This window comes from Grus americana, chromosome 1, assembly GCF_028858705.1.
Source record: "Grus americana isolate bGruAme1 chromosome 1, bGruAme1.mat, whole genome shotgun sequence".
Taxonomy (NCBI): Eukaryota; Metazoa; Chordata; class Aves; order Gruiformes; family Gruidae; genus Grus; species Grus americana.
In genome coordinates this window covers 95,465,168-95,491,514 of record NC_072852.1, presented here as the reverse complement: position 1 = coordinate 95,491,514, position 26,347 = coordinate 95,465,168, and the positions used below count along the sequence as shown (strand labels likewise).

Below are 26,347 nucleotides of genomic sequence, written 5' to 3'. Positions count from 1 at the left end.
CCTGCTAAATATTTAGTGTCACTTACCCTTCAGTAAAAAGGGATTGTTTCTAATAACTAGTTATATCATGTCAGATACACCAGAACTTCCCAATATTATAGAGGAGAAAAATGAGTCAGTTATACTCAGAGTAGAATCATAGAATCATTTAGGCTGGAAAAGACTTTCAAGATCATCGAGTCCAACCATAAACCTAACACTGCCAAGTCCACTATTAAACTATGTCCCTAAGTGCCACGTCTCTTAAACACCTCCAGTAGGGATGCTTTCTTGTGAAATTGCCTACTGAGCTCTTGAGACAATGAAATTAGGCTCTAGGCAGATCATTTTCAAACACTTCAGTCTCCCCTCAGGAATTTTCTAACTTGGAGTGCCAGGAGCACCCCTTCCAGAAGGGCACAAATGCTGCTGAAAGCACCGCGCCGCTTCCTACGTGCCCCTCACCAGCAGCACCGACTTCGTGCTCAAGCACTGACTGAGCACATGCTCGTGCTCCGCCACCCTTACAAGCCCAGGGTAGTTTATCCCTGTGTGAGATGACTCAGTCGACACCACCCAGAAAGGAGTGCCAGGCAGTCAGATCGGGCTGATCTGAAGGGCCAGAATATCTCATCAGTAATTCTTTTTTCTGTGTAATCACCTCGTATAAAGAAAATGGAAATGAAGCGAAAACATTACTATCAGGCTCCTTATACCAAAAAAATAAAAGACCTAAGGCAGGCTCATGTGCAGTGAGAGGTGCAGATGACTGCATCTTCAACACAATCTAGGCCCAATTAGCTGTTGACACAAAGAGGTGCCATTTAATCTTTGTATACCCTAACTAGAAATTCAATTCCATTTCCAGTCTCCATCATTTCCCACTCTTATCTGCTAAACAACATACAGCCTCCTCTGTCACCTTACCTCAGCACCAGAAACCATTTTTGAGATTTCCAGGGACAAGTTTTTGCACAGAGCAGAGGATCTATGAGCACTCCCCTGAAGCACTCAGGCTGTAAGATGATTTTCCTACATTTTCTTCTCTTGAAAGGTGCAACCAATATCAGTGGAGCCAGACTGAAGCCACGAGCCACTAAGCCTAACTGCGATGATTTGGGTGAAGGGTATAATCTAGTCTGGTATCAGGTCTACGACAGTGTCCCCAGGGGAGAGCTGGAAGCAGGGCAAGCCTGCGGTACAGCACTTCACCCTCCAACACAGAGAGGACTGCCTCACGTGATTAATGTCTTCAGTAACCCTCCACTAAAAGGTCCTTCTTCTAGCCCTCCCCACATCAACAAATATCTTGTTTCTACTATATTCTTCAACTATCTCAAGGAATTGTATCTTGTTGTCTGTCATGTACTTGGTATCTTCATTAGTAGCCTCCAGCTTGTGCTGGAAGGGACAGCGAGCAGTTCATCCCAATCCAGTTTCTCTGGCCTGACATGACTCCGCAGGCCTGTCATACCTGCTGTCAGCCATTGCTTTTGCAGCTGAAGAGCCCTCATCTGCTCCATTGCTCCCTGCAGAGAGGCTCCTCCACACCTCTGGGCCCCTTCCAACCCTAAAACACTTCCATCTGAGGGGACACCCTAGCCACACACAGTAGTGAGGCAGGGGCGGACAACAGGTTTATACAATAGCAAAGCAGCACACTTGTTTTTCTTCAGTTCCTTTCCTACAGATCCTAATGCTTCATCTGCTTTTATTGGCTGTTGCCATCTCCCCAGCTCAGTGCTCAGCAAGGACAGTCTGATGACAGTTCTTCCTCCTCAAAGGTCACGGACAGCTCAGAGCCCATCTTTTTTGATTTGTGAAGCAAGGAGAGCCTTTCCCCATGGGTATAGCCTCATTTGCTCACACAGACTTCCACCTGTGCGAAGGTGACTGCTTGTGCCTAAGCTGTAAGAATTGAGGACCAAGGCAAGGAAGCCACGGGGAAGACATGACATTGTCATAACTGCTATCATTCCTCCAAGTATACAGGGACAAGTGTTCAGGTAACAACCTGCAACTTGGACAACCTGGTGACTATTAACTCTATTTGGGGAGCATCTACTAAATACACAGGCAATACGACTGCATGGCACATGACCCAAAACACTCAAGCACCAGTTTCAAAACCAGCATCAAACAAGAGAAAGCATAAACAGCAGGATGGAGATACTTCATTTCATCCTTAACAAATGGATCTTCACCAGTCTCACAGCATTACTGTGCTACGTCAGTTTTGTCTCAAGCTTGATTTCATCACAATTATTTGTATCACAGACATTAACCACCAAAATTTAACTAGCATGTTTATTCAAACACAAGTTACATGAGACCCCTCAAGAAATACATTGCAACTAGGCCTCCGCATATCAGATTTTTTTCACTTAGCTTGTCTACAAGACATACTTTGTCAAAATAGCACGATCAGACTAATTAAATGGTTATGGCAGAAAACTGCACGTGATGCAGAAACAGTTTAAGAGCAAAGACCAAACAGAGAACATATTACTGGATTACATCCCAGCACAGATCGTTCAGAAAGTGATAGGAGGAAGAAGTTTTCTCCAACAGAACACAAGTATATAGCATCATTAGTATACATTTTGCATTAATACCCATAATTATTAAAAAATAGAAAAATGTTAACTTCAAATATTACTTGGCTAGCCACTATACCTATAAGGTAAAACCATAAATGGACTAACTCTGCTTAGGAGGTGAAAAACACTAAGACTCTAGTATTAACTAGAGCCCAATTCAGCAAACTTCTTATGCACGTGCTTAAGCCCTGCTGAGACTAGTGGGGCTTACACATGTTGAAGTATTATAATTAACATGGAACAATTTCAGTATGCATCCACAGTTAAGCACATGCTAAATATTTTCACTGAATCAGGATCATATTCCTTAAAGTACAAAGTTATATACGCTATAGAAGTCATGATCTTTCTCCCTTAATGTATTGTCCCATCAAAAGAAAAACCTCTACTGGGTACAAGAAAAACTGATACAGTCCCCTGAAGAAGCATGGTTTTTCATGTTTTATTAACAACTCCAAAAGCACGCACAAATCAGTGCTAGGGACAATCTATCTTAACTGTACTTTCAGTCTTCAGTCTTCCAAAACAACAGAATTTACCCAATTTGCACCAGTATAGTATTAAAACTCTACATGCAATTTGCAAGTTCAAGATCAAGGAACTTGTTTCTTCAGTTCATTCCCCAAGCGATCAATAGATTCTTAGAACTATACAGCTGTACAATAATGCCAGTGACTATATACAATCCTGCATGAGATACTGGAAGAAAGCTACAAAGTTACATAAATAAACGTTCAACTTCAAAAATACTTGCTGTCTCTAGCACTTAATACTTAAGTGTTTTTAATAGCACAACAAAAAAAACCAACTCTGCAATGTTGACGTGTATCAGCCCTCTCTAAGAAGATTTCCTGTAGAATTGTTCTTGTCCAGAATTTATCTGCATGGCTGTTTAAATAACATCAGTCTTGCCGTAGCTATGAAATCCAGGTATCCAGGTGAATGTTCTACATACTTAGGAATGAAATATTCCCGTTTGCTCGGAGGAATTTGATTGTTTGCGTTTTTTTTTTTTTTACTCTTATATAACCCACTATATGATAGTGAACAAAATACTTTTGTTTCATAGAAACAACTAACATTTGCCCACACTGGGCAAATGGTCTATTTACAGATACATTAGGACTGCCTGACTGACAGTGAGTGTGAGTTGCTGAACTCCAAGAAACATGGAGCTTAAAATGGCGACACTCTCTGCTGAATCGCCTTCCCTTTTAGGATACGTCTTATCTGCAGAAGAGAAAAAAGACAAAGCATTAGTATTTATCATACCAAAGTGAGTCATCATCTGAAAAAAAAAAAGAACACCTAGACCCAGCTCTGCATTCCTTATTTATCTGAGCCTATGTTCAGAGTTCAGTTACACCAGAATTGATCCAATTTTACAGCATTTGGATGAAGGAAAGGCAACAGAATTACTCAGTTGCTTAAGTTATTAGCTTCTTCGGTCAAGAGTCACCTTTTTCATCATGTATTTGTATAGCTCCTAGGAAAAAGGGATTTTCTTCAATTGTTATTGAGGCCTAAGAACTGCCATTACTAATTATGACAAGAGCAACAAAAGCATGATCTCAGGCAATACCGAGATGAACAAGAGAAGGGATATTACAAGGTTACAAAGAAAAAAACCTTAGTTTGACAGGAAAAAGCTTTTGAGATCGACAAACTAAAAACTACAAGTAAAACCTGTAATTTCAGGTATTCGTATAGTCTGTCTGATCCTGATATTAAAACCAAAGATCCCTGAATAAAATGGCATTTGCTAAGTTTTTTTCCTTAAAAGCTGCAACTCAAAAACCAAAAGAATCTTTTGGAGAGGAATAAGGCTTTTGTGTGGGGACAGATGGGAGCAAAGGAGAGGGTTGCTTGTTTTGTTTTGCTTTTTACCTGGTCTCCTATAAGGCCATCAGGAACCAGATGAACTGGCTGCTCATTCTCCAAGTTTCTGGCACTCGGATCAGCTCCCTTCCGCATTAGCAGGCGCACAGCATCCAACTGACTCACCCGATACTGCAGGCTGGCAGCCACGTGGAGAGCTGTGTTGCCGTTGTAAGCCTGCAGAAGACAAAGTAACGCCGTGAAGGAAAGGCAGGGGCGCGAGCCTCAGGACACTCGCGGTGCCACACACGAACATCCCGGATTATACCTGCATTCTGGAACAACCAACGTACCTTTGCGTTAACAAAAGAGAGGCAGTTGGGCAGCTCCAAAAAGAGACGAATGAGCTCCAGGTTCGCTTCTTCTGCTGCCAAATGTAAAGCAGAGCGACCACTTTTGCGATCCTATCAAAAAAAGGAACTGTTAGCCTTCCCTGCAGGTGCTTCACCTATCCAGGGTAAACATGCAGACAAATAAAACAGAAAGCAGAATAACTGCAGAGTGTTGAACAAACATTTGCACTACAGCTCACTGAAAGTCAATCTGGGTATCTATTTTAATATGAATATTAATGAATGATGGACCAGATCTCTTTTGGCAGTAAGCTTACATAGCCAAAATATCAAATGTTATACCAAGTAATGATCTGGCCCAGCACAGACCTAAACTGGACAGGGAAGCAGTTTTTAATTAAAATTTGCAGTTCAAGAACAAGGTATCATCAACGCCCTATTACTACAGATACCTCAGAGTGCTCCAAACATATTCTTACTTTCAAGACACAGCCAGCTACAGCCAACATAGCATCATTCTTAATCCAAAAATTAGACTGTCACCTCCCTCTTTTCCTATGCTTCATTTGCATTGATAATCCCCTGTTCTGAATATGTGCAATATTCTCATTCCACTTGGGTAAGTTAAGCTGTAGGGAAGCTTTCTAATTAGTCTACTTCCTTTGTAATAAAGCTAAGATGTGGCGTGGGAGAAAGGGACATGTTCTGCTTCTCTTTGGATCTGTAACTTTGCACAAAGCCGCTGTACTTACTTTCGCTTCAACGGATGCTCCCATTTGTATTAGAGTCTTGATGGTTTCTACCAGGCTCTTGTTCCTCAGCAGAAGCTCCTGGACCTCAGGGGAGTGAGGTGGTTGACTGTTTTGCAGTTCATGCAGCACGGCATTATGGGCCAGGACAGCACAGTGCAACGCTGTCAAACCTTAACATTAAAAACAAATCATCATTAATGACCAAATGCAATACAGAAGTATTGAACAGCTGCTTGGTTTGAAGGATGGATAAAGGAGGTTCTCTCCCTGTCAAGTCCAGGGACGGTTCCACATTTTTAAGTGACAGTGATTGCTCTTGAATGGCTCAGGATGTGGGTTGTCCATTGCCAGAGGAGTTAAGCAGCAACCTACTGTGACCTTTGAGCCAGCAGATAATAAAAGAATCAATTTCTGATGGTTTTTTTTTTTTTTACAAAATATACTTTAGAATGAGCTATTGTGTGGAAAGTGGTTCAACTAAAACAGCTCTCTGGTGTCAGAGATCCTGGCTTCTGTATCCACCAATGTATCCCTGGCACTGACACATTTTTAACAGCCTGTTACCACCTACGCTCTCCACGTCAAACACTGCGATCACGCATAAGAGGGAAGAGGTCCTGACAGGCACAGACTAACCATGTTTTTATCTGACAGATATGCCAATTGTAATGTAATTTCAATTGTAATTGTAAATTTCAACCTGGCAAAGATATATTCCATTTTATTGCTTCTCAACCCAGGATAACATTCACATCAGCAGCCATAAAACATTACAACATCCAGTAACTCTGTAAATTATAAACTCTTAACTACTCACCATCATAGTTTGTTGCCTCAAGGTCCACATACTGATTGCTTCCCATGGCTCCCTTTTGGATCGCCTACAAAAGTGGGAACAGGTATGCATTTCGGTCTTATTCAAACCACATATTGCTTCCTCAAGCTCGTATACAGTCTTAGTGCAACAAAGTTGCAATAAACAACAGCATGAAGAGGAGATCTGTTTATTGTTTTTGTATACTGGAGGATTCAACCAAATTACTTTAAAACATTGGTGAGAACCTTAACATGAAACTCAGCCTCACTTTAAGCCATTACTGTGGAGCCCTCAGACATACTCACAAGGCTACAGAGAAAGACAAGGGGAGGAGTGGCATTTTCAGAGTTTTCCAAGACAACACATACGAAACAAATCTTATGGACAGGGCAGAGCTACGCCTGCCTGGTTCTTACCTGAAGGACCTGGGCATGCCCCTTCTCCGCGCAAACATGCAACGGCGTTCTACCCCAGCAGTCGGTGGTGTTGACTTGAGCCCCCAAGCTAACCAAGTCCTGCACAATGAGATGCTGATTGGCAGCCACGGCAACCTGGAAAGCACTCTGCAAACATCGAGAAGAAAATTTAAACTATCAGTCATCTGATCGCTAACAGGAAAGAGCAACTAAAACAAATAAAAAGTCTAGCTACCTGGCATTATTTAAACAGCGATTATGAATACCAGGAAGCCAGGACAATGAAGCAGAGCGCATAGTTTTACCAGCTCAAGGTGATCCCAAGAAGTATTAATAGCTCAAGGTTAATATTAGTATGCAGGCTAAATCTCAGGGTTAATATTAAATAAGCATTTCAAGGTCCAGACACACAGAGCACTCAGGTGCAAAGATTTTGAGAACCTCACCTGGCCATTGTGCTCTTTAATATCCAGCATGTGCAAGGCAGCCATCTTCCTCGCAAGAACATAGGAGAGAGCTCGTCGGCCCTGGGCAACCGCAATGTGAAGGAAGCTGCAGGAATGAGGGGAAACAGAGTTACGCCACCATACAACCCGGGGCTTGAGACATTGCAGAGATCCAAACGTACAGGGGTGGTGTTACACTGCCAGCTTCAGACCTGTCTGGGTGACTAAGACAGGAATACAGGTACCTTCTTCACAGGCCAATTCAAAGCATCTAAATTAGAATCTTTTTCTCCCCATTTACTTGATGAAAGTCTAATTTCTTATACTTATCGTTAGAGGATACAAACGCCTCATCTATTCAATGTGCTGCAACTCTGTGCGTCACAGTCCACCAGCAAGACCACGTGTCATTTGATTAGCAGAACTACTGCACCCCTGATACAAGCACTGCTAATGAACAGCTTCCATCAAACCCCATGGTCCACCAGAACCCAAATAGAAATATTCCCCAACCTTCCACATCAGAAACACCAAGATAAACAGCACTCACGTGTCTCCATCCGAGTCTTTTGCAAGGAACTGGTCTTGAGAGATGTTTGCCAGTTTGTTTTCCTCCTGCTCCACTTGCCATTGAAAAAATGACTTGCCCAGCTGCGTTGTGCTTCTGGCAATGTTTTGGTCAGGTAGAGAGACATTCAAAGTAGCCAAAGAGACACTGCGCTCCAGATGACCACAGATGTTACCGGAAAGCAAGCTGAAGTTCGGAGCGTGGGGGCCGACATCAGCCTGTGGGTGGGCACTGGTGAGCGGCTGGAGGGGAGCGGAGATGCCCTCCGAGCCTTCAGAGTCGTTCAAGAGGGAGGAGAAGCTCTGCGAGGGGCAGTACTGCAGTTCATGGCTCTCAAAGGTATTCTGCTGGTAGCCAGGAGACTGGTCATTGGCAGCAAACGGCCTGTACTCCAGGGAGGTGTCCGAAGGATAGCTCTGTGACAAATCTTGGTTCTGGGACGGCGGGAACTGGTAATGCTGCGGCGGATCAAGCATATGCTGGGAGGTGTGATCTTGGAATGCTTGGTACTTCTGGGACGGGGAAAAAGCCTGGGTTCCCGGGCTGTCCTGGTACTGCTCGCCGGGCGAGCTGTGAGTGGAGACAGTGTGCAACCAGCTAACCTGCACTGTGTTCAGAGAAACGGGGCTCGACTCATTCTTGATGTTTATAATGCTCTGAAGCAGATCAGAATTGTTGTCATGCTTTGGGTCATTTTTATGAGTCTCTTCCATGTTATCCATAGAAGTTGGTGTCTGGGGTGGCGTCTGTCAGGAAAAATAAAGGAAAATCAAAACAAGCCCCAGAAAGTTAGAAATGTAGTTGTGTCTGGTAGTTTCTGATCACATAAAGCAAACTAAAAAATAAAGGCACAGAAAAACATACTACAAGCTTACCAGGAGGTGTGGGTGAATAGTAGCTTGGCGTTTGAAAGAAGGTCCATCAGAAAGGAGCTCAGGAGCCTTCCTTTTGCCACTGTGACCTAGTATGCTTTTCAGCTCTGCTGAAAAGAAAATAAATTTGGGGGTTACTCTCACAATCAACTTTTAAAATCTTATTGCAGGGTATTTTAAAAAAAGGGGGTTTTTTTCACCTGTGTACTGCTCGTAGTTCACCAATCCTCCTTGTGCCTTTGGAGAAAAATCCAGATTATTCCATTATTATAATGCAACTTCAGGAAAAAAAACAACAAAAACCAAAACCAAGAGGGAAGCGGCAGCAACTTCAATAGAAGCAAACATAGAATATATATACCTTAGAATAATTTTAGTACATGATTGTCTAACCCTAATTTAATTGCTTTTAATTAAGGTTAGAAAATGGAAAGACTTTTATGGAACTTAAATGAAAGCCACCATTTTTCTTAAGGCTTTTTAAGCTATTTGTTACAATACCACAAAACTCAAGAAAATCTAGAGAAAGATACTGTTCCTTACTGACGTCTGAGGACTTTTTTTTTTTTTTAAACATAGATAAGCAGGCCGATTTTATACTTCTTCAATGCCGTGAACTTTTCTATGCAAAAATGTTCCTGTGACAACACTTATCTAGGAAGCTCGCAAACACACACCCAGAAAGACTATTAAAAAAATATCCCCTTTAATCTTCCCAGAATTCCTACATTTTTTTCAGTTTCTAGACTGGAGGGGTCTGCCTTTATGCTGTGTGCTCCAGACGATGGACAAACGATCCTCTTCTGAGAAGATTCCCCAACTCTTACAATGAATGACCTCATTCGAGTTAACAGGGAGTTTCTGTGGTTTCATAACACAAACGTACTTTTATCCAAACTCCTTTTCGAAAACAAAGCTTAGTAAGAACATTTTTAAGTGCCTCCTTCTCCCGCACTAAACCTTCCCACTAACTTCTTCCCAGCTCTGTTCTTCCATTACGTATTGAAAGGGAAAAACACTGACTCCATCCACATCAGATAAAGCAGCAAGCGCGTTTCTAGCGTTATCGTGTGCCTGTTTTTGCCAGCTTCATTAACAGCAGTTATGTCAGTGCTGAAAAATGCTGGTTACCTTGCTTTCCTCCGTGGCGGAGCCCGAGGACATCTGTTTGCTGCTCCTGAAGTGCAGCAGGAGCTCCTTCACCGAGTTCTTCACACGGACCCCCTGGAAAGGTCCCCTGTGCTGCTTTCCCCCCGCCATGTGTTGTTCAACTGTTGAGACATGAAAACGAAACCCGAATTTAAGCCACTGACTCCGCTTTTGCTTAAAAAAATAAAAGAAAAAAAAAACCCCAAACATAAAAGCGGAAACGCTCGGGGAAAACAACTGAAATCCACGGTTTAGCAGAGAGGAGCCGAGGCGGTGCCCACCGCACCCTCCCAGCCGTGCGGCTCCCCCCGCCGCCGCCTCCTCACCCGGGGACCCCCCCGGCCGCTCCCGCAAGGCTGGAAATATCCCGGCGCTGGGCACGCAGCGCCGCCGAAACGCTCCCGCCCGACGCGGAGCTCCCGCTTTTCACCGCTTCGGGGGCTCTGAGGCCCGAAAGGGACCGCGACCGGCTTCACTCCCGGTGCGGACGGAGCGGGAACCGCGGCTTCGCGCCGTCCCCCGCCGCCGCCGCCGCTCCCCCGGGCGCAGGGGGCCGGACCGCCGCCGGGGCACGCCGTACCTTGCAGCGCGGGGCGGGCACCGCCCCGGGGGTCCCTCCGGCCGCCGCCGCGGCTGCTCACCGAGAGGTCCGAGTCGGAGCCCGGAGAGCCCGGGGCGGAGTGCGCCGGCGAGCAGCTGCCCTCGCTGGAGTGGGGCGAGGCCCCGTAGAAGTAGGCGAGGTTGATGGGGCTGCTGAGGGCGCTGCCGTCACCGCCATCGGGCGCCGCGTCCCGGCTGCTCTCCACAATCATGGCGGTGCCGCGGGGCGGCGGGCGGCGGCGGCGGCGGAGGACGGCGGGCGGCGGAGCGGGCGCGGGCACGGGCACGGGCACGGCCAGATCCAGGGCTGTGCGGGCGGCGCGGCGGCGAGTGGGGGGCGGCGGCCCTGGCGCCGCCGGTTATAGGGGCTCCGCCCCCCCGCGGGGGCGGGGCCGAGGCAGGGCGGGGCCGCGCTTCCCGTAAGGGAGGGGGCCGCGCCCGGGGCGGGGCGGGGCGAAGTGGGCGGGGCTCGGTGCCCGCCCCGCCCCGCCCGGGGCCCCACCGCCCCCGGGAGCGGGCACGGGAGGGAGGGGCCGGCGGCGGCGTCCCGCTCCCCCAGGCCGGGCACCCCGCAGCGCCGCCGCGGCCCCGCCGGGGAGGGGATGGGGGTGGTGGGGTGGGGATGATGGGGATGGAGATGATGGGGATGGGGTTGGGGTGGGATGGAGACCATAGAATCACAGAATGGTTTGGGTTGGGTTGGAAGGGACCTCAAAGATCATCCAGTTCCAACCCCCCCGGCATAGGCAGGGACACCCCCCACTAGACCACATTTCCCAAAGCCCCATCCAACCTGGCCTTGAACACTTCCAGGGATGGGGCATCCACAGCCTCTCTGGGCAACCTGTTCCAGTGCCTCACCACCCTCACAGTAAAGAATTTCTTCCTAACATCTAATGATGGGGATGGTGATGGATGTCACCTCACACCTCGTCCTCCAAGATTGCCCCTGGAGGCCTCCCACAGCTTTTGCAGGCCCTGCTCACAAGGCACGCAACCCCAAATTTCCAGCCTCTTGTGCAGCTGCAGAGATGGAAACCACGAGCATCGCCTTCAGCCTCCCACCGCTGCTGATGCAGGCTCACGTCCCCACACGCACGTACCCCTCGCCCCAAGTGCGATGGTGTGGGACCGTCCGCCCCGCTCCTGCCAGACTTCAGCTCCGGAGACACGGTCTTGGGAGTACGGGGATTTTTTGGTCATGTGCATCAAGTGGGCAGCATCCAGAGAGAAGGGGAACGTGAGTGGTTACTCACAACAGAGATGAGTCATCTCTTTTCCTCTGTTATCGGAGCATGTAGGAGGCAGGGAGCAGGCACAGAAGTTATTTTGGTTTTAGGTTGCAACATACTGCGGTGGCAAAGCCTCTCGGTCGAGGCTGGCAGGGAGAAGCAGGTAACCAATATCAAAACAAAAAGTGGGCAAAACCATGTGCCTGCGATTACTGTTAACAACACTACCGAGTTATTACCAATACTGACAGGGGAGACTTCTCAGATTTCTACTTTTCAAACGAATATTTCTGCTTTCCTTGTTTCCACTGAGGTCACCATCTTCTAAAAACCGAGCATGCATTTATCTCCATGCAAGGCTGCGATTAGGATGTTTTTAGCGCTGCAGATGCCCCAAAAAACATGTAGTAAAACAACACAGTATTTCTAAAGTATATTATGCAAAATGCAGTTCTATAATTTCGATTATTATACATGTTTTAATTGTATTAAAAAACATGGGACAGGTGCAACATGAAATTATATTAATCGACCCACGAGGAGGCAGGAGGGAATTACTTTATATTATTCAAATATTTCTTCTGCTGCCAGATGGATGAAGGGTTTTACTGGGAATTAGCTAGTCAGTTTTCTGTTCCAAAGACTGTTGGTTTATGCCATAGATTGAATTTATGCAGTCACAGTAAAATTTGCAAATGTAACCCATAAAATGAAATCAGACACCAAGTAGTACCAGAAATAGCGTCATCCAAGAAAGGTAAAAATTCGCTTGCTCCCTAATCGGCAGCTATCTCCCAAGCACGCGTTCTCACCGATTTCAGTGAACCTCTTTATGCACGTGAGGATTTGTGAAATCAGGCTGTATGTTTTAAACATGCAAGGAGACGGTTCTCTGTTGTTCTTCAAGCCTTAGATCTCAGTTACAATACCTTAGGCTTAGGTAGACACTTTAAGCGTTTTCCTGTCAAAAAATGTTTGCTGCTCAGAGACCCTTTAGCCCCCGAACGCTCTTCGTAGGCTCGGTGGCTGATGGGAGGATCCGCAACCCAGCTTTCCGAAAGCAGATCCGACCGATCAACCTTTGCATTCACATCCCTGCCAGGTAGCCAGGAAAGCGAGCCATTTTAATCTAGCCAGGAGGGTCTCCAACTACAGCAGCAAGTCGGTCTTGTCTTTTAACGTGCAAATGGTAGCATGAATCCAGAAAATCAGATTTGGCACGTAATTCCCTTCAAAATATCAAGCTTAAAAGTAGTTTTCAAACCAAAAGTGGATTTCTCTCTTGGTAGTCCTACTGTGTCCTGGAAGGTCTTAAAGCACACGCAGGCAGGGACAGACAGCACCTTTATCCTTGCTATTCAGTAATTATTCTGGAATGGATTTAACTGAAGATTAGTCTCTGCATATGAATGAAAACTATCCTATAAAACAATTTAATGAGGTTTTTTTCTTGAAGAGGGTGTGGAATTTCTCTTTCTCTTCTATTCCAAAGTTTCTACTCTACTGAAGGCCTAATTGCTGACTTGCTGTCATCTTACCAAGCAAAATCCACTTCGGGCAACACTCTGATACCTCAACTTATACTTGCTTCATCAGCAACACCTTATTTATCAGGTCTTCTGGCATAAATCGACTCCCAGTCAAAGCAGATTAAGACAAGTCTAATTTCACCAAGCTCTGTAACAAAAGGCTCTTTCAAAAATACACACACCCATCGGTTGCACAAGATGAGCTGGCTCCCAGCAGCCTTGTGCTTTCAAAGTGCTTCCATGCAAGTTACTGGTAAATTATTGCTACATCTACAAATCATATTTATTTATACTCTGGACTGCGAGCATCTGGTTTTTGGACCAAACACTACGTAACATCTCTGGTGACCCAAACCCCGTGAGGCATCTTCAGTCTAAGAAAGTTCCTCCTGGGTGAGGTGGTGACCAAAAGCACTTGTCAGCTCTTCTCCTGACGGAAAACCTGGCTCAGCCAGTACAGACGGCAACAGACTGGGGAAAAGGAGGGTCAGCTGGGAAGGCACCGCAGCACTGCGGTGTCCGGCTGGTTTCAGCTTCCTTTGGCCAGGCTGTGCCACAGCGCAACCCATCAACCTCCAGAGCTGGAGCAGACTGCAAGGCGAGCAGGGAGGAGGACGCCTCAGCTCCCCCAGCGATGCCCTCCCGGGGTTTTATCACACCACTTCCATTTACTGGGATGCATCAATAATGCCAACTAGCGGCCAGTATTAGCCGTGTTTGTCCTGAAACCTGTCTTATAGACACCTGCAAACAGTGAGATGTGCTTATCTTGGTATCTCAGACCACTGTAAAAATAGGCAACAAAATGCATTTGTTTCTGAAAACTCTGCTTCTTCCCTCACTTCAGAACACAGCCTGGACAAGTATTGTGGAATCAAAGCTAATCGGTCTTGGTTTAGGTTATACCGATATATGCGATTACCGAAACAGCTTTTGAGAGTGTGACTTGTGCATACCCATGAGCTACTTTGAAGGGATCTGAAAATTCTGATAAGAACAGAAAAAAATCCTGTTGTGTCAAAGCTTGCACTCACTGGGTAGGGATATCATTGCAAAAGTCAGAAAGGTTGAAAGCCAACACCTTAGACTTTCACCACCAACTAAACATCTAGGCTAATCACGGTCATATACCTCCCTTCTGCTATCCTATTCAGAGCCAGCGCAGAGGAAGGATGCACTGGACCCGCTGTGCTGGATTTCCCATGCATTAGGGCCTCCAGTAACTGTGTCCTTGTTACATGGAAGCAGCTGAGCCACTGTCCTAAGTCAAAGCAAAATCAAGGACCCTGCTTAGTGTTTTGGGGTTTTTCTGTTAAAACAGACTTCCGTGTTTTCAATATCCTTTTTAACGTTAACCATGAGTTTTTCTCTCGTGTCTGGGCCCTCATGCTGAGGACAGCATTTCAATAAAGATTGCATGAATTCAGACTGAGGGAGAGATTTTGCTGCCCAGCTTTCAGCCGTCTCTGGTTTATCCTTTCAGACGTGAGCTTTGCAGTCCGAGCTGTGACACTGCAGGGCAGGGGACCTCTGGGTCATCCTGCAAAGCGGTAGCAAGGCAGCCAAAAGGAAACGTCCAGCAGAACTGCCTGTGATCAGCCCAGCAAAGCCCCCACACAGCACAAGGCAGCAGAACGGGTACCAGGCAGACGGGTTGAGGACTCTCAGCTTGGAAAAATCTGGGCTGCAAAGCTCAGGCAGAGATTTGTGCGTGCTTGCAAAGACATCCTCCCAACACCCTATGCCATCCCCTATAGCTTTGTGTGTAAGTGATCACCGCTGATCTAATCTCTGATGTAACTAGTCCCAACCTCTATATGGTCAAACGATGTGGCCCCACAGTTTCCCCTCACGTCCTGGTCTCAGGATTGCTCTTACGTGAGCTCAATTCTGGGGTCGCTGGTGAGAGAAACTAGCTCCTTGTGGGTGAAGCCTGGGCATGGTTTGCTCCAAGACTGCTCCCTAGAGATGGCATGAGCAAGACTGCCAGTTGTCTTCCTCTATGTTAGCTTACTCTCCAAAAAGGCATCTTACCTCCTCTTCCCCCTCAGAAAATCCCCTTGAAGACGTAGCTCCAAGTCCCACATGCAACAGTTGAAAAGGAAAAAAAACCCAAACGAACAGAAGATGTGTCCCGGGGAGGCCAAATGGGGCTCAGGAGAGACCAAGGCTGCAAAAGGGTTGTTACGCTGTATGGATGTGGCCGGTGGGCTGTAAGGAAAGGGCTAGCCTTTACAGCATCAGTGTGCCTGCACTGCTTGGTCCCTGGCGCATGAATGCTATAGAGGATGTAGGCTTTAAATAAATAAATACATAAAGAAATAAACCAAGCCCAGAAAGTGGAGCTTTGCCTTCCCTGTAGAGCAGCACATAGTCGCTCTGCCAGGCACGCAGTCCCTCCCGACTGCGAGGGAGGAGCGTGCCAGCTTTCAGAGCAGCCCATGGTTCAGCGGGCATGGGAGCAGAATAAACATCTCTCTTTGGACCGTCTCCTAAGCAGCAGCGCAGGACAAGGGTCAGCCTCCAGTAAAGTGGCAGGGCACAAACTACTGGTAACAAGAACTCGGTTTTGCAACACGTTTCTGGAGCAGTATAACCTTTGTGGCATTTTTAAACTGGAAATCAAACTGGTAGTTCACAATCCAGTTGCTTAATGCAAGCGAATATTTGTTATATGGATGTCAAATGCTCCTTATTTTCCAATTAGCCTCCTGCTGCAGACTGTGAGCGGAGACGTGCGAACACCACCACCACCACGCCTCTGTATGCTTGCAGCATTTCCACACAGCGCGCAAGCCCCAAGCCATCCAGCGTAACGCTCCGTTTGCTTTCAGAATAGCATCAAGAAAACCAGAGGTAAAAGCTTAGTTACTATTCCCCTCCTAGAGACCATTCAGGATCGATACGTGTGTTTGCTTTAACGGTTTAGGAGACCACATGTCAGCAGGTTGGAAATGGTCCGTGACATGATTTTCCTCTAAAAGCCAGTACACAGGAGTCAGTGTTTCCTCCTTCTTTGCTATACTTGTATTGCCACATTTTTCCTAGACGTTGGTCTCCAAGACTGACATTCTGGGATTAGCCTGAACTTCAAAAGGGGACATGTATAATTCTTCATATTAAAGGAAAACTCAGACTATTTATTTAACATAGGTCTTTTGGGGCTTGCTCCTTTGATCCGAAGAATGCCCTCAATTCTGCTTTTTTCTCGCAGGTTGTTTGATATTTAAAAAGAAAAAAGAATAAAAAAATTGGGTTGCTCTTAAGTAGATCCTTTCACACTGGCTATATAAAGCAGCTGAAATCAGTATGGAGGAAAAGAAAGCCCAAACCTAGCAAGTGTTACGAAGCTGGCTAAGTGGATCTGATTTCTGTACAAGTAAACAGTTTCCCTGTACATACACCTTGTGTTTGTAGACATTCCTCTCAACGTACTCACTGCCCTGGTTAGTCATGTTTTCTCGTAAGCTTACGTATCTCATTAGTTCATTAGCACCTTGCAGTAGGAATGCATGGCTAAAAAAGACACGCACAACTGATGTCACAGCGTGTAAACAAGGAGCAGAAGGCCATTTCCCCATAGCAAAGGGCAACCCGTAAAGGATGCTGTGTATACCTAGATGAGGTAAGTAGTGCATGTTCTTGTCTCAAATTATTTCGCTCGTTATGATATTCCGGTTTAGAAAGGGAGGTTAGCGCAGTTTCTCAGTGCTGTGAAGGACTCTCAGCATAGGTCTAAAGGAGTAAGCATCAGTTTTCCTCGTGACTCATGCTGAAGACCTTTTTCCTCTTAACTTGTGCAACCAACCTGGGCCAAAACCTGTCATTCTGAGCCCGTATCAATTTTATTTTCTGCTCTCAGATGCAGGAGCCTGTGCTGTAACCACAGCAGGTGTGTTAGGCTCTGGTGGACTTCCGTTTCAGTCTTCTTACCTTCCACAAACAAGGACCACTTCAACCACCTGTAAACCAAAATCACTTTCTAGCAGGGACTGCGGAGCTGTCCCAATGCAGCATCGCCATTCAACTCTTTCGTACAGGAACAGGAGGAAAAGCTGCTGTATCTCAGTCAGACTAACCCAGAAAAATATGATTTTTTCAAACTGCAATCTACCCAGGGCCCCACTTGTCTAATCTCTAATTTATGTGTAGCAATGGGTAACCTCTCTAAGGTTAAGGTTGCCATACATCCAGGCTTCCCAAACACGTGTTTTTCCACTCAAAAACGTTGTCCAGGCAGATTTTGAAAATTTACCCACTTCTTGGACATGGCAAACCAGTCACATCTACTGGACAGCAGATCCAACCAGGCTGATCAGTCCAGAAATCCCAGGCACACTGGCAGCATGCGTGCAGATCAGGCGTGCTGCGGTTGCGTGGCAGGATCAACACCTGCAGGAAGCCTCAGCACTGATTTGCACAATCCTACACAGCCCGTGAGCATACCCTCAGCTCTAGGGTGCACATCAGCGTGGAGGAAAGCCCAGGCAGAAACAAGACCATCCCAGTAAAAGAAAGAGACTTGTAGCATGTTAACACTGCAAAGATCATCAATCCTCTTATGTCCTGATCTTATTTCACTGTGTTTTCCAGCTTATGAATGCCTTCTGTTCAGACTTCCATTCACTAGAGAAATCCCAGCTTTCAAAACAAATGGCTATCTGACCTTGGGAAAGTCCTGAAACTCAGCTGTAGAGCTCTTCTCCATTAGTCAGACAAAAATTCAATAAACAGGAAATTTTCTCATTTAAAAAAGCGCCTAAAACAAGGCAGCCAAATAAAATTTTATTATGGTAGGGAAAATCTTAGGTTGCTTCCAAGCAGCGGTATAAAAACTTTGTTGGTGCTTGGGAAGAATTGCATATACTAGGGTAGGTTTTATCTTTAGTTAAATGTGTGCAGTCATCTTCATCTGGAACAAGGTCGCTCCACCTGTGGGTCAGAATTTGCTGCCACATATGTCTGAACCATAGGTGTCCTATATCTGATAAATTAATATCGTGGAAAAGGATACTAATACCACATTCTTTCTTGCTTCCGCTGACTTAATAGCCAGTTGCTACATATTTAGAAATCCATGGCAGTAATGACAAATTTACAGTAATATGTAAATCGTGCTCGAGTTAGCATAAAACACCAAGAAAGTTGGAAATAAACCCTTTGATTTGGTGGGGCACGGTGCAAAGCTCTGTTCCCAGGCGTTGGCTCCCTCCTCCGATTCTCAGCTGGGAAAAGACACCGACCAAAGCCAGACACATCCTGTCTTACAGGACGCTGCTCTTCACAGAAGCTAGCTCATGGATGTTTAAGTTTCCTTTTAATTTCCTGCCAATTTCTTAACAAGAAAGGAAGAGTAAAGGCAGCTCTTGTTTCTACCTTGCACATTTCATCTCAGGAGCTTGTGACTGGGAACATGAAAAAAAAAAAAAAAAACCCAAAATCGCACAGGGGTTTCTCAGCAGCACCGTCGGGATTGAGTTCTGCTGCTCCTGGAAGGCCGGGGGTGGAAGCGAAGCCAGGTCAGGCCGCCCCGGCTGCGGCGGGAGGCAGAGCCGAAGGGAGGGATGGGGCTGTGCCCGCCACACCGCTGCTCCGGGCAGCCCGGGGCGGGAAGGGACGCTTCCCAGCGCCCAGGAGAGCTGCTGGAAGCCCATTTCCAGCAGCTGGTTGCTGCTGGTGGTGGTGGTACCCCAACCATTGCCTCCGGGGCGGCAGCGGGGCTCTGGCAGAGGCAGGGGGCAGGGCTGCGGCTGCTCGGCTGCTCGGCTGCCCCAGGCAGCCCTGGGCTCTGCCGGAGGAAGAGGGCACTTCCTCCCCACACGCCCCCTCCTCCTATCCACTGCCATTAAACGCAACGGGAAACACGTGGCTTGCTGTAAAGAAAGTCAATAAAAGGTCTAAATAGCCAAAAAGAAACCACTCGCCTCAGGAACAAAGCTGACGCTGGCGTTTTGTTTGGAGCAGAAATGTCACCTTCTTCCCATTTGTCCCTGACCGATGGTCACCCGGACTGGCTGAGGGAGAGCCCAGGGTATCCCCCTTCCTCTGCCCCCTGTGTGCCTCCAGGCAAACCACGATGTCCCAGATGAAAATACCTGGCTTCCATCTACAGTACTTGCAAGCTACCCGTCCCCAGCCACACGCGAGACTCCGATGACACCACGGTACAAACATGCCTCCAAATTTTGAGGGTCTAAAATCCAGACCTCATTTCATCCTCTGCAGGAAGCTTAGTGCTGAGCTGCCTTCCCTGCCTGCCAGATACAGGACGGGTAATGGCCTGGGGTGCTGTGCAATCCACCTCATGTGGTAAGCTACAGAAACCCTCACCAGGTGATGAAAAGAAGTTTATGGTTTGGTTTAATAAACACCTTAGCGTAACAAAATTTAAAGCGAAGTTTAAGTTCATTAAACTTACTTCTTTTCATTCCTACAGATTTTTTGCTAAATTATAAGAAAGTAAGCATAGATCCCAATTTTTATATATGTTTCCCTGTGTTGTCTCACACTGTACCATGATGGTTTACTCCTGTCCTACTGATGCTGGCAGGCTTGTATGCTGATGATGCTCTGCTATTCCAAAATTACTGATGAGCTGCCAGGAAAAACACTGTAATCAAGATTATACAAAATACTTGCTCCCACTAACAATGTTTCTTCCATTCATTGCCCTCAGAGCTTAACTTCCCATTCATCCACCCATCCATCCATCCATCCATCCATCCCCGGAAAAGCTACTACATCCTCTCTGAAAAAAAGATTGTTTCAGAGAGAATTTCCCCAAACATCTAAGTTATTTAGGGGTATTTTGCTCATAGCTCCACTGTGGGCTCTCAAAAATCCCACCATTTATTGTGGTTTCTTTGATATTGGTTATTACCCATTACCTTCCCAAAAGCCAGCCATTCTTCCATACCTGACCCCAAAACACACAGGAATAATTATAGCACCAGCCATGTGCAAGTCTATTAGAAGTAAAAAAATAACGAGAAGCCAATATTGTTCCAATCAATTACAGGTTTTAAACAATAAAGCAAATAAAATAATAATAGTGTACCTTCATGTCGGAGGAGTGAAGTTAGAATTAACTCTACGGAAAACAAGCCAGTTCTTTGTACCCCACTGGCAGCTGATCGTCCCTTATGGCCACGTCTGTGTGAATGATTGAAAAGTTCCTCTGAGGTTTAACGGTATGAAACAGAGAAGCAGCAACAAGGAAACTTCCCCCCCCCCCCAAAAAAGTCCTGCTTACTCTGGCTTTCTGGTCACAGAAAAAAAAATATTGAAAAAAAAAAAAAAAGACACCGTAAACACACCCCCCAAGTTTATTACAGCTCCAGGCTGAGTACCCATGGGGCTTTTTTTATTGCAGTGGATCACACACCACTTATCTTTGAGCCCTGGTTAACCCGGGGGGATGCTATGACATGTGAGAGGAAGCAGCAGGGTGGAGGAGGAGGGCGGTGTGAGCGTGGCTCCCTGGACTTTTTCTGCGCGTCGGAATTTCCCAGGCGGGGTAAGCCCTGACGGGGACATTCCCCTGCCAAAGAGGCTGGCAGGAAACCCCGGGCTGGCGTAACACTGCCAAAAAAGGGTCTAGAAGATGCAAATTTCACGACAAGAACAATGAAAAAAGGGCTGTACAACAAAGGGGCGAAGAGAAACCTGCAGCGTGCAACATGCCGGGGTTTCTTTCCTGACAGGGTCAGGTTCTCCTCCTTGCCCACCTCCTGCCCGCACCGCTGCCTGTACGACCGCAAGCAGTCAAGCTGCGTCTCGTAGCCCTTCCCCGCCTTGGCACTGCAGGGTAACCTGGACAAGCAGGTGCCTGCGTAGCGGTCGTATAGGAAGCGAGAGAGATGCAGTGTCCCGCAGATAAAAAAAACAGCTCCAGCCTTTGGGAGGTAGAGCAGGGCAAACACCTCTCCTTGGCGACTGCCTGGGTTTCAGCGGGATTTTGCCCTCAGAAAGGTCGGGATGAGTTTCACGGAGACTAGTGTCACTTAGCGGGGAAGCTCCATAGAGCCAGAAGCCTGATTAAAATGGACGGGCTGTAAAAAAAAAACAAACAAAAAAACCACCCAAGAAAAATGTACTCCCCTTCGTCACAGATGTATCAGATGTAAGAGAGTCACCTGCTCCAGTACATACAACAACATTCAGCATGGAAGAAGTTTTCCAGGATTTTCCTAAAAGGTGAGCGGGTCCATCTGAATCATGCTGCCTGCTCTTCTCCTTTCAGCAGTGGCGCAGGTCAGGATTCACCACGCTTATCAAACATGGCGAGTAAGGACAGGACACCCAAATCTTCTCAGAGCAAACACGCCCTGGCTTCAATGCCCTTCATTACCCCTTCCCAAGCGCAGTTAACACATACAACTCCCGGCAGCTGGCACCAACAAGGTAAAAGCACTGAACCACTCATCCCCTGCCCGTTGCATCCCCAGTGCCTCCTGCACTGGAACGTAGATGTTCAAACCAACCAACCAAAAAACCCCCTCAGACTTTGCCCTGCCTCAGCAAGCTGCAGGAGGGAGGTAGGAGAGAACTTCTCCTTCCCAAAGGTGATAATTTTGAAACCTTCCCCCTGCAGGCAGGAAACGCTGCGTGGGCTCCATCTTCCTGTTCGCAGATGTATTATATCACTGGAACATGTTCAACTGATAATCTTGATGGGCTCAATATTTTTCTTTGAAATAAGGGCAGTTTGTTCCAGCCAGGACTGGTATTTGTTTGCTCTCCGACAGACGGCCCACGGTGCCCTCAGCCTTGTGTAATGCATGGCGGGGCATTGCCCCAGCCAGACCCTTGCCCTGCTCTCTCCCGCAGCAGCTGGGGAGCAAAGCGTCCTGCCGTCGGGGACCTGAGAGGCCTCTGGGTGCCTTCAGAAGGTACCAGGATCTCTCTTTGCAAAGAGGGGAGGCTGCAGCCCCAGGGGGGGATGGATGGTCCAGTATCGTGGGAGGAAGGAGCAGCACCCGGAGCACCACTGAGTTCATCCAGCTTCTCCATCCCTTTCTCCCCAGGTTCACTGCCTCTTGAATCAGGGCAGCTCAACGTGCTCTAGCTCCTAAAGCCATGGTGGACACTCATTATCAGCCTTAATTGTAGCAGTACTTGTTGCACAAAAGAATGGGGACAACGGGACGTCAGAAAGAAATTTGTTCGTGTAGAGAACCTGCGTTTCAAACAATGGATATTAAATTGTTGGGATTAGAAGATACACATGTATTGGACACATTTTACAACAATGTAAAATAATTGTAATATCTGCTTGTTACTGGAGACCTTGAAGTTTTTTTTCATTGGATTTTTAAGACAGTAACTTTTTTCTGTAAAGTAACTATTTTTTTCTATTTTACCTTATCAAAGCAAAGGCAAAACCCAGACGCAGCAGAAGCAAATAATAATAACACAAATACACAAGGCGACAATCATAAAGGTGGACCAGAAAGAGAAGAAACCATCAGAAGGAAGAAACAGCTAAAGACAGAAATAGCTGCCTTGCCAGAGGCAAGCGACAATTCCCTGAGAGAAGCGGATTCAGGCAGAGAGAGAGGGCAGGCAGGACTGGAAAGCGTGACTCACCAGCCCAGGGAAAACCAGAGGGTAGGAAGGAGTGGAAAGAACTGAGCACAGGATGGCGAGAGGGAAAAAAAAAAAAAAAAACCCAGTGAATTTGTCATGGTTCTTTCACCGCAGGTACTTTTGCCGTGCCTCTCACCTGCTGAACTCCAACAGGCACGTCCCACCTGGAAGCTCTTTTGTGAGAGAGCTTTCAGAGCGGGCTGCCATGCCGCAGCAGAGAGCTCGTCATGTACCTAGTCCTGATCGTCGCAAACAACCTGCAGCAGAGATTTAGAGTGAAAAGCGAGAGCCTCGTATCAAGCTGAACCAAAAAATAACAGGTCCATACAGAGGGCCCAAGGGTGAAAAGCAGTTGTCTATTTTCAGAGCTGGCCAGGGAAGGGAGAGAAGACCAAGAAGAGGGGCAGGACAAAATCTTTAATGGATGGCTGAACCAGGGAATGCTGACTGCCATAGCCTGGGCTTGCTGTCCGATCACACAGTCTGTTAAATCTTCCATGTTGCAGGAAGAACTGACTTGGGATGGACTGTTCTATCCCAGTAAAGTTTACTCCTCTGGATCCTTTTGTGACTTAGGGAAAAAAAAAATCAGATTTAAGAGAATATTTAGGGTGAAAAAAATCATCCTCTGAATGACAGTCGTAAGCCAATTTAAGAGTTACAACTTCTATGCCATCAACTGAATTTCATTCGAAAATGAACTCCAAGTAAAAGAGCTTCATCCAGTGGTGTTTGTGCCATTTGTTTTCAAAACATAACTACCCAGGAGTTAGAAAACAAACCACCATGAAGACTATTATATTGTGGCTTATGTTCTTCATTTGAGAGTCATCCCAGGCTGTTTTTCAGTGCCTCAAAGCCCTCTTCTGGCCACATTCATTAAGAATTCACTAATCTACTAAACCCACGCCAGCTGACAGTCAGGATGTGGGGGAGGGCACGTTGTACTTTCACTTGGGTTTAGCCATGTGCTCACTCCATGTCTGGGGCTCATACAAAATAACTCACATGCTCTTAATTATCTAGCGTCCTCCCACAAAATCCCTCTCTCCCATTCCAGACAGAGAAGCTCCAGTGCAATTCACCATGACAGACCCACAGAGCAGACCAGTTTATTGCACCCCAAAAGGCTATTGAATATGGCCACAAGAGGCTAGTAACACCAACAGTGAAGGAGGACACAGTAATTTGGACAGGATTTGGCTGGATGGTCACACTCAAAGAGTTGTGGTCAACAGCTCAATGTCCAAGTGGAGATCAGTGACGAGTGGCATTCCTCAGGGGTCGGTACTGGGACCGGCACTGTTCAACATCTTTGTTGGCAACATGAACAACGGGATCGAGTGCACCCTCAGCAAGTTTGCCGACGACACCAAGCTGTGTGGTGTGGTCAACACGCTGGAGGGAAGGGATGCCATCCAGAGGGACCTTGACAGGCTGGAGAGGTGGGCCCATGCAAACTGCATGAAGTTCAACAAGGCCAAGTGCAAGGTCCTGCACGTGGGTTGGCGCAACCCCAAGCACGACTACAGGCTGGGCAAAGAATGGATTGAAAGCAGCCCTGAGGAGAAGGACTTGGGGGTATTGATTGATGGGAAGCTCAGCATGAGCCGGCAGTGTGCGCTTGCAGCCCAGAAAGCCACCCGTGTCCTGGGCTGCATCAAAAGAGGTGTGACCAGCAGGTCGGGGGAGGTGATCCTGCCCCTCTACTCGGCTCTTGTGAGACCCCACCTGGAGTACTGCATCCAGCTGTGGGGGCCCCAGTACAGGAGGGACATGGAGCTGTTGGAGCGAGTCCAGAGGAGGGCCACGAAGCTGATCAGAGGGCTGGAGCACCTCTCCTATGAGGACAGGCTGAGAGAGTTGGGGTTCAGCCTGGGGAAGAGAAGGCTCCAGGGAGATCTAATTGTGGCTTTCCAGTACCTGAAGGGACCTACAGGAAAGCTGGTGAGGGACTGTTTATCAGGGAGTGTAGTGACAGGACAAGGGGTAATGGGTTTAAGCTGAAGGAGGGTCGATTTAGATGTTAGAAAGAAATTCTTTGCTGTTAGAGTGGTGAGGTACTGGAACAGGTTGCCCAGAGAGGTTGTGGAGGCCCCATCCCTGGAAGTGTTTAAGACCAGGTTGGATGGGGCTTTGGGCAACGTGGTCTAGTGGAGGGTGTCCCTGTCCACAGCAGGGGGGTTGGAACTAGATGATCTTTAAGGTCCCTTCCAACCCAAACCATTCTGTGATTCTATGATTTGGGAGTCACTGCCCAGATACGAGCTAGGTTACCTTATGTGAGAGTTCAGGTCCAGGTGTCAAGCCCCATCCCAGCCAGATCAGAAGCCATGTGGTCTCGGCTCTTTGCCAGCCCCAGTGAGCCTCCCATCCCTCTGTCTCGTGGTATGATGCTCAAGCCCCTTCCCTGCCAAGCACCTGTGCCATCTCAGGAGAGTTACATGTCTTCCCTGACTCACCACAGGCTCTGAAGAGCACACAACATACGACGAAAGCCTGCCTGTGCACTCCTCATTCTGGTTATAAATGCTTTGGTTTTGTTTTAAAAAGTTCCCCACCTATGATATCTGTCACATCTATACACATGTGAAAACCCAATATACATGGGTTCAAACCAACGGTAAGCAGAATGTTTGGAACAGTACCTAACATACGATTGCTGTGACCTTGCTGTCCGGAGGGAGTAGAGGAAGACATGGGTGAGCAGCCTGGGTGGGAAGAACTGCTCCTTTTTTGACACATTTGGAGAAATACATGTACGTATATATCAGTCTGCTGTATCAGAGGAGTGACTTTGTCCCACAGAATTGATATTGCCTTTGGAAACCTCCACATGACCGAATCCCCAACCTTCTTCCTCTCCTCGGTGTCACAGAGCAAGACCTTTACACACTGTCCTTCCTTCCGTCCCACCCTACCCTTTTTGCTCCCTGTCTCTTTCCTACCCCTCACTCCCATTTCCCCTCTAAGCGTGCCTGGGGCCTGACCTCACACCCCACTGAAGAGCAGCTCATCTTTTGCAGCCCTTCTCCTCCACTTTTGGCTAAGCGAAGGCTGACATAGGTGGCACATGATGGCAGTACACTTCACTTTGAGTTTCCAGAGCAAAACGCTGGGAATAAGGTACTTTGCCTTTGCCCTGTTAGGTAGTGGCTGTTGGGTGGCATCGGCGAGAGCAGGCTGGGGCGGGAACCAGCTCTTTGTTTTGGAGGAATGTAAGAGCAGCACCCTAGATCACTCCACCGGCCATTGCCCCCTACCCTGCCTCCTTCAGTGGTCACCATCAAACGAGAGGGGGAGCAGAGAAACAGAGCAAACACTTAGCCACGCTGCCTCAATGTACTCTCTTCTAGTTTCCAGGAATTTGTAGTTCAGGGATTTTTCCCAGTCAAACAGGCTATTTTTGGCTATATGGGTAGGAAATCAGCAAACAGGGCAACGCATCCTGCTTACTTCTTTTCCAGCTGTGAATCCTGGCTGCAAACTAACGCTGAGACAACCCTGTAGCCGTCCCCCAACTCCTCCACGCTGGCTCTCCAGCCACCCCGGAGGCTCCCCGGCCTGTGCCGCGCAGCCACTCTCTCCCTCCCGCCACGGCCCTGCCAACACGGCTCTTGGGTTCCCA

The 26,347-nt window shown here is 47.2% G+C and overlaps 1 protein-coding gene across 6 annotated transcripts; it reads right to left on the bottom strand.

Moving 5' to 3' along the window:
* Window positions 1-2,272: 2,272 nt before the first annotated feature.
* NFKBIZ (NFKB inhibitor zeta) lies at window positions 2,273-20,257 on the bottom strand. Of its 6 annotated transcripts, none has more exons than XM_054810871.1 (12): window positions 10,351-10,696; window positions 9,753-9,892; window positions 8,822-8,858; window positions 8,625-8,728; window positions 7,732-8,495; window positions 7,182-7,287; window positions 6,736-6,882; window positions 6,320-6,383; window positions 5,503-5,672; window positions 4,751-4,861; window positions 4,467-4,634; window positions 2,273-3,809 (listed from the first exon to the last, which is right to left on the bottom strand). In XM_054810871.1, the coding sequence occupies exons 1-12, from the start codon at window positions 10,580-10,582 to the stop codon at window positions 3,756-3,758; spliced, it is 2,097 nt and encodes a 698-aa protein (XP_054666846.1). In that variant the 5' UTR covers window positions 10,583-10,696; the 3' UTR covers window positions 2,273-3,755. The 6 variants fall into 6 exon arrangements, with proteins under 6 accessions (XP_054666846.1, XP_054666841.1, XP_054666860.1 ...); XM_054810866.1 differs by having other exon boundaries at window positions 8,625-8,731; window positions 10,351-10,685; XM_054810885.1 differs by lacking the exon at window positions 10,351-10,696 and adding an exon at window positions 20,189-20,257 and having other exon boundaries at window positions 2,273-4,634; window positions 8,625-8,731.
* Window positions 20,258-26,347: the final 6,090 nt, after the last annotated feature.

Coding starts and splice junctions, on each gene's coding strand:
- NFKBIZ (XM_054810853.1), bottom strand. CDS start 10,582: ATGATTGTGGAGAGCAGCCGGGACGCGGCGCCCGATGGCGGTGACGGC. Junction 7,288..7,731: donor AAAGACTCGGATGGAGACAC/GTGAGTGCTGTT, acceptor TCATTCCTGCAG/CTTCCTTCACATTGCGGTTG. Junction 6,883..7,181: donor TTAAAGAGCACAATGGCCAG/GTGAGGTTCTCA, acceptor CGATGTTTGCAG/AGTGCTTTCCAGGTTGCCGT.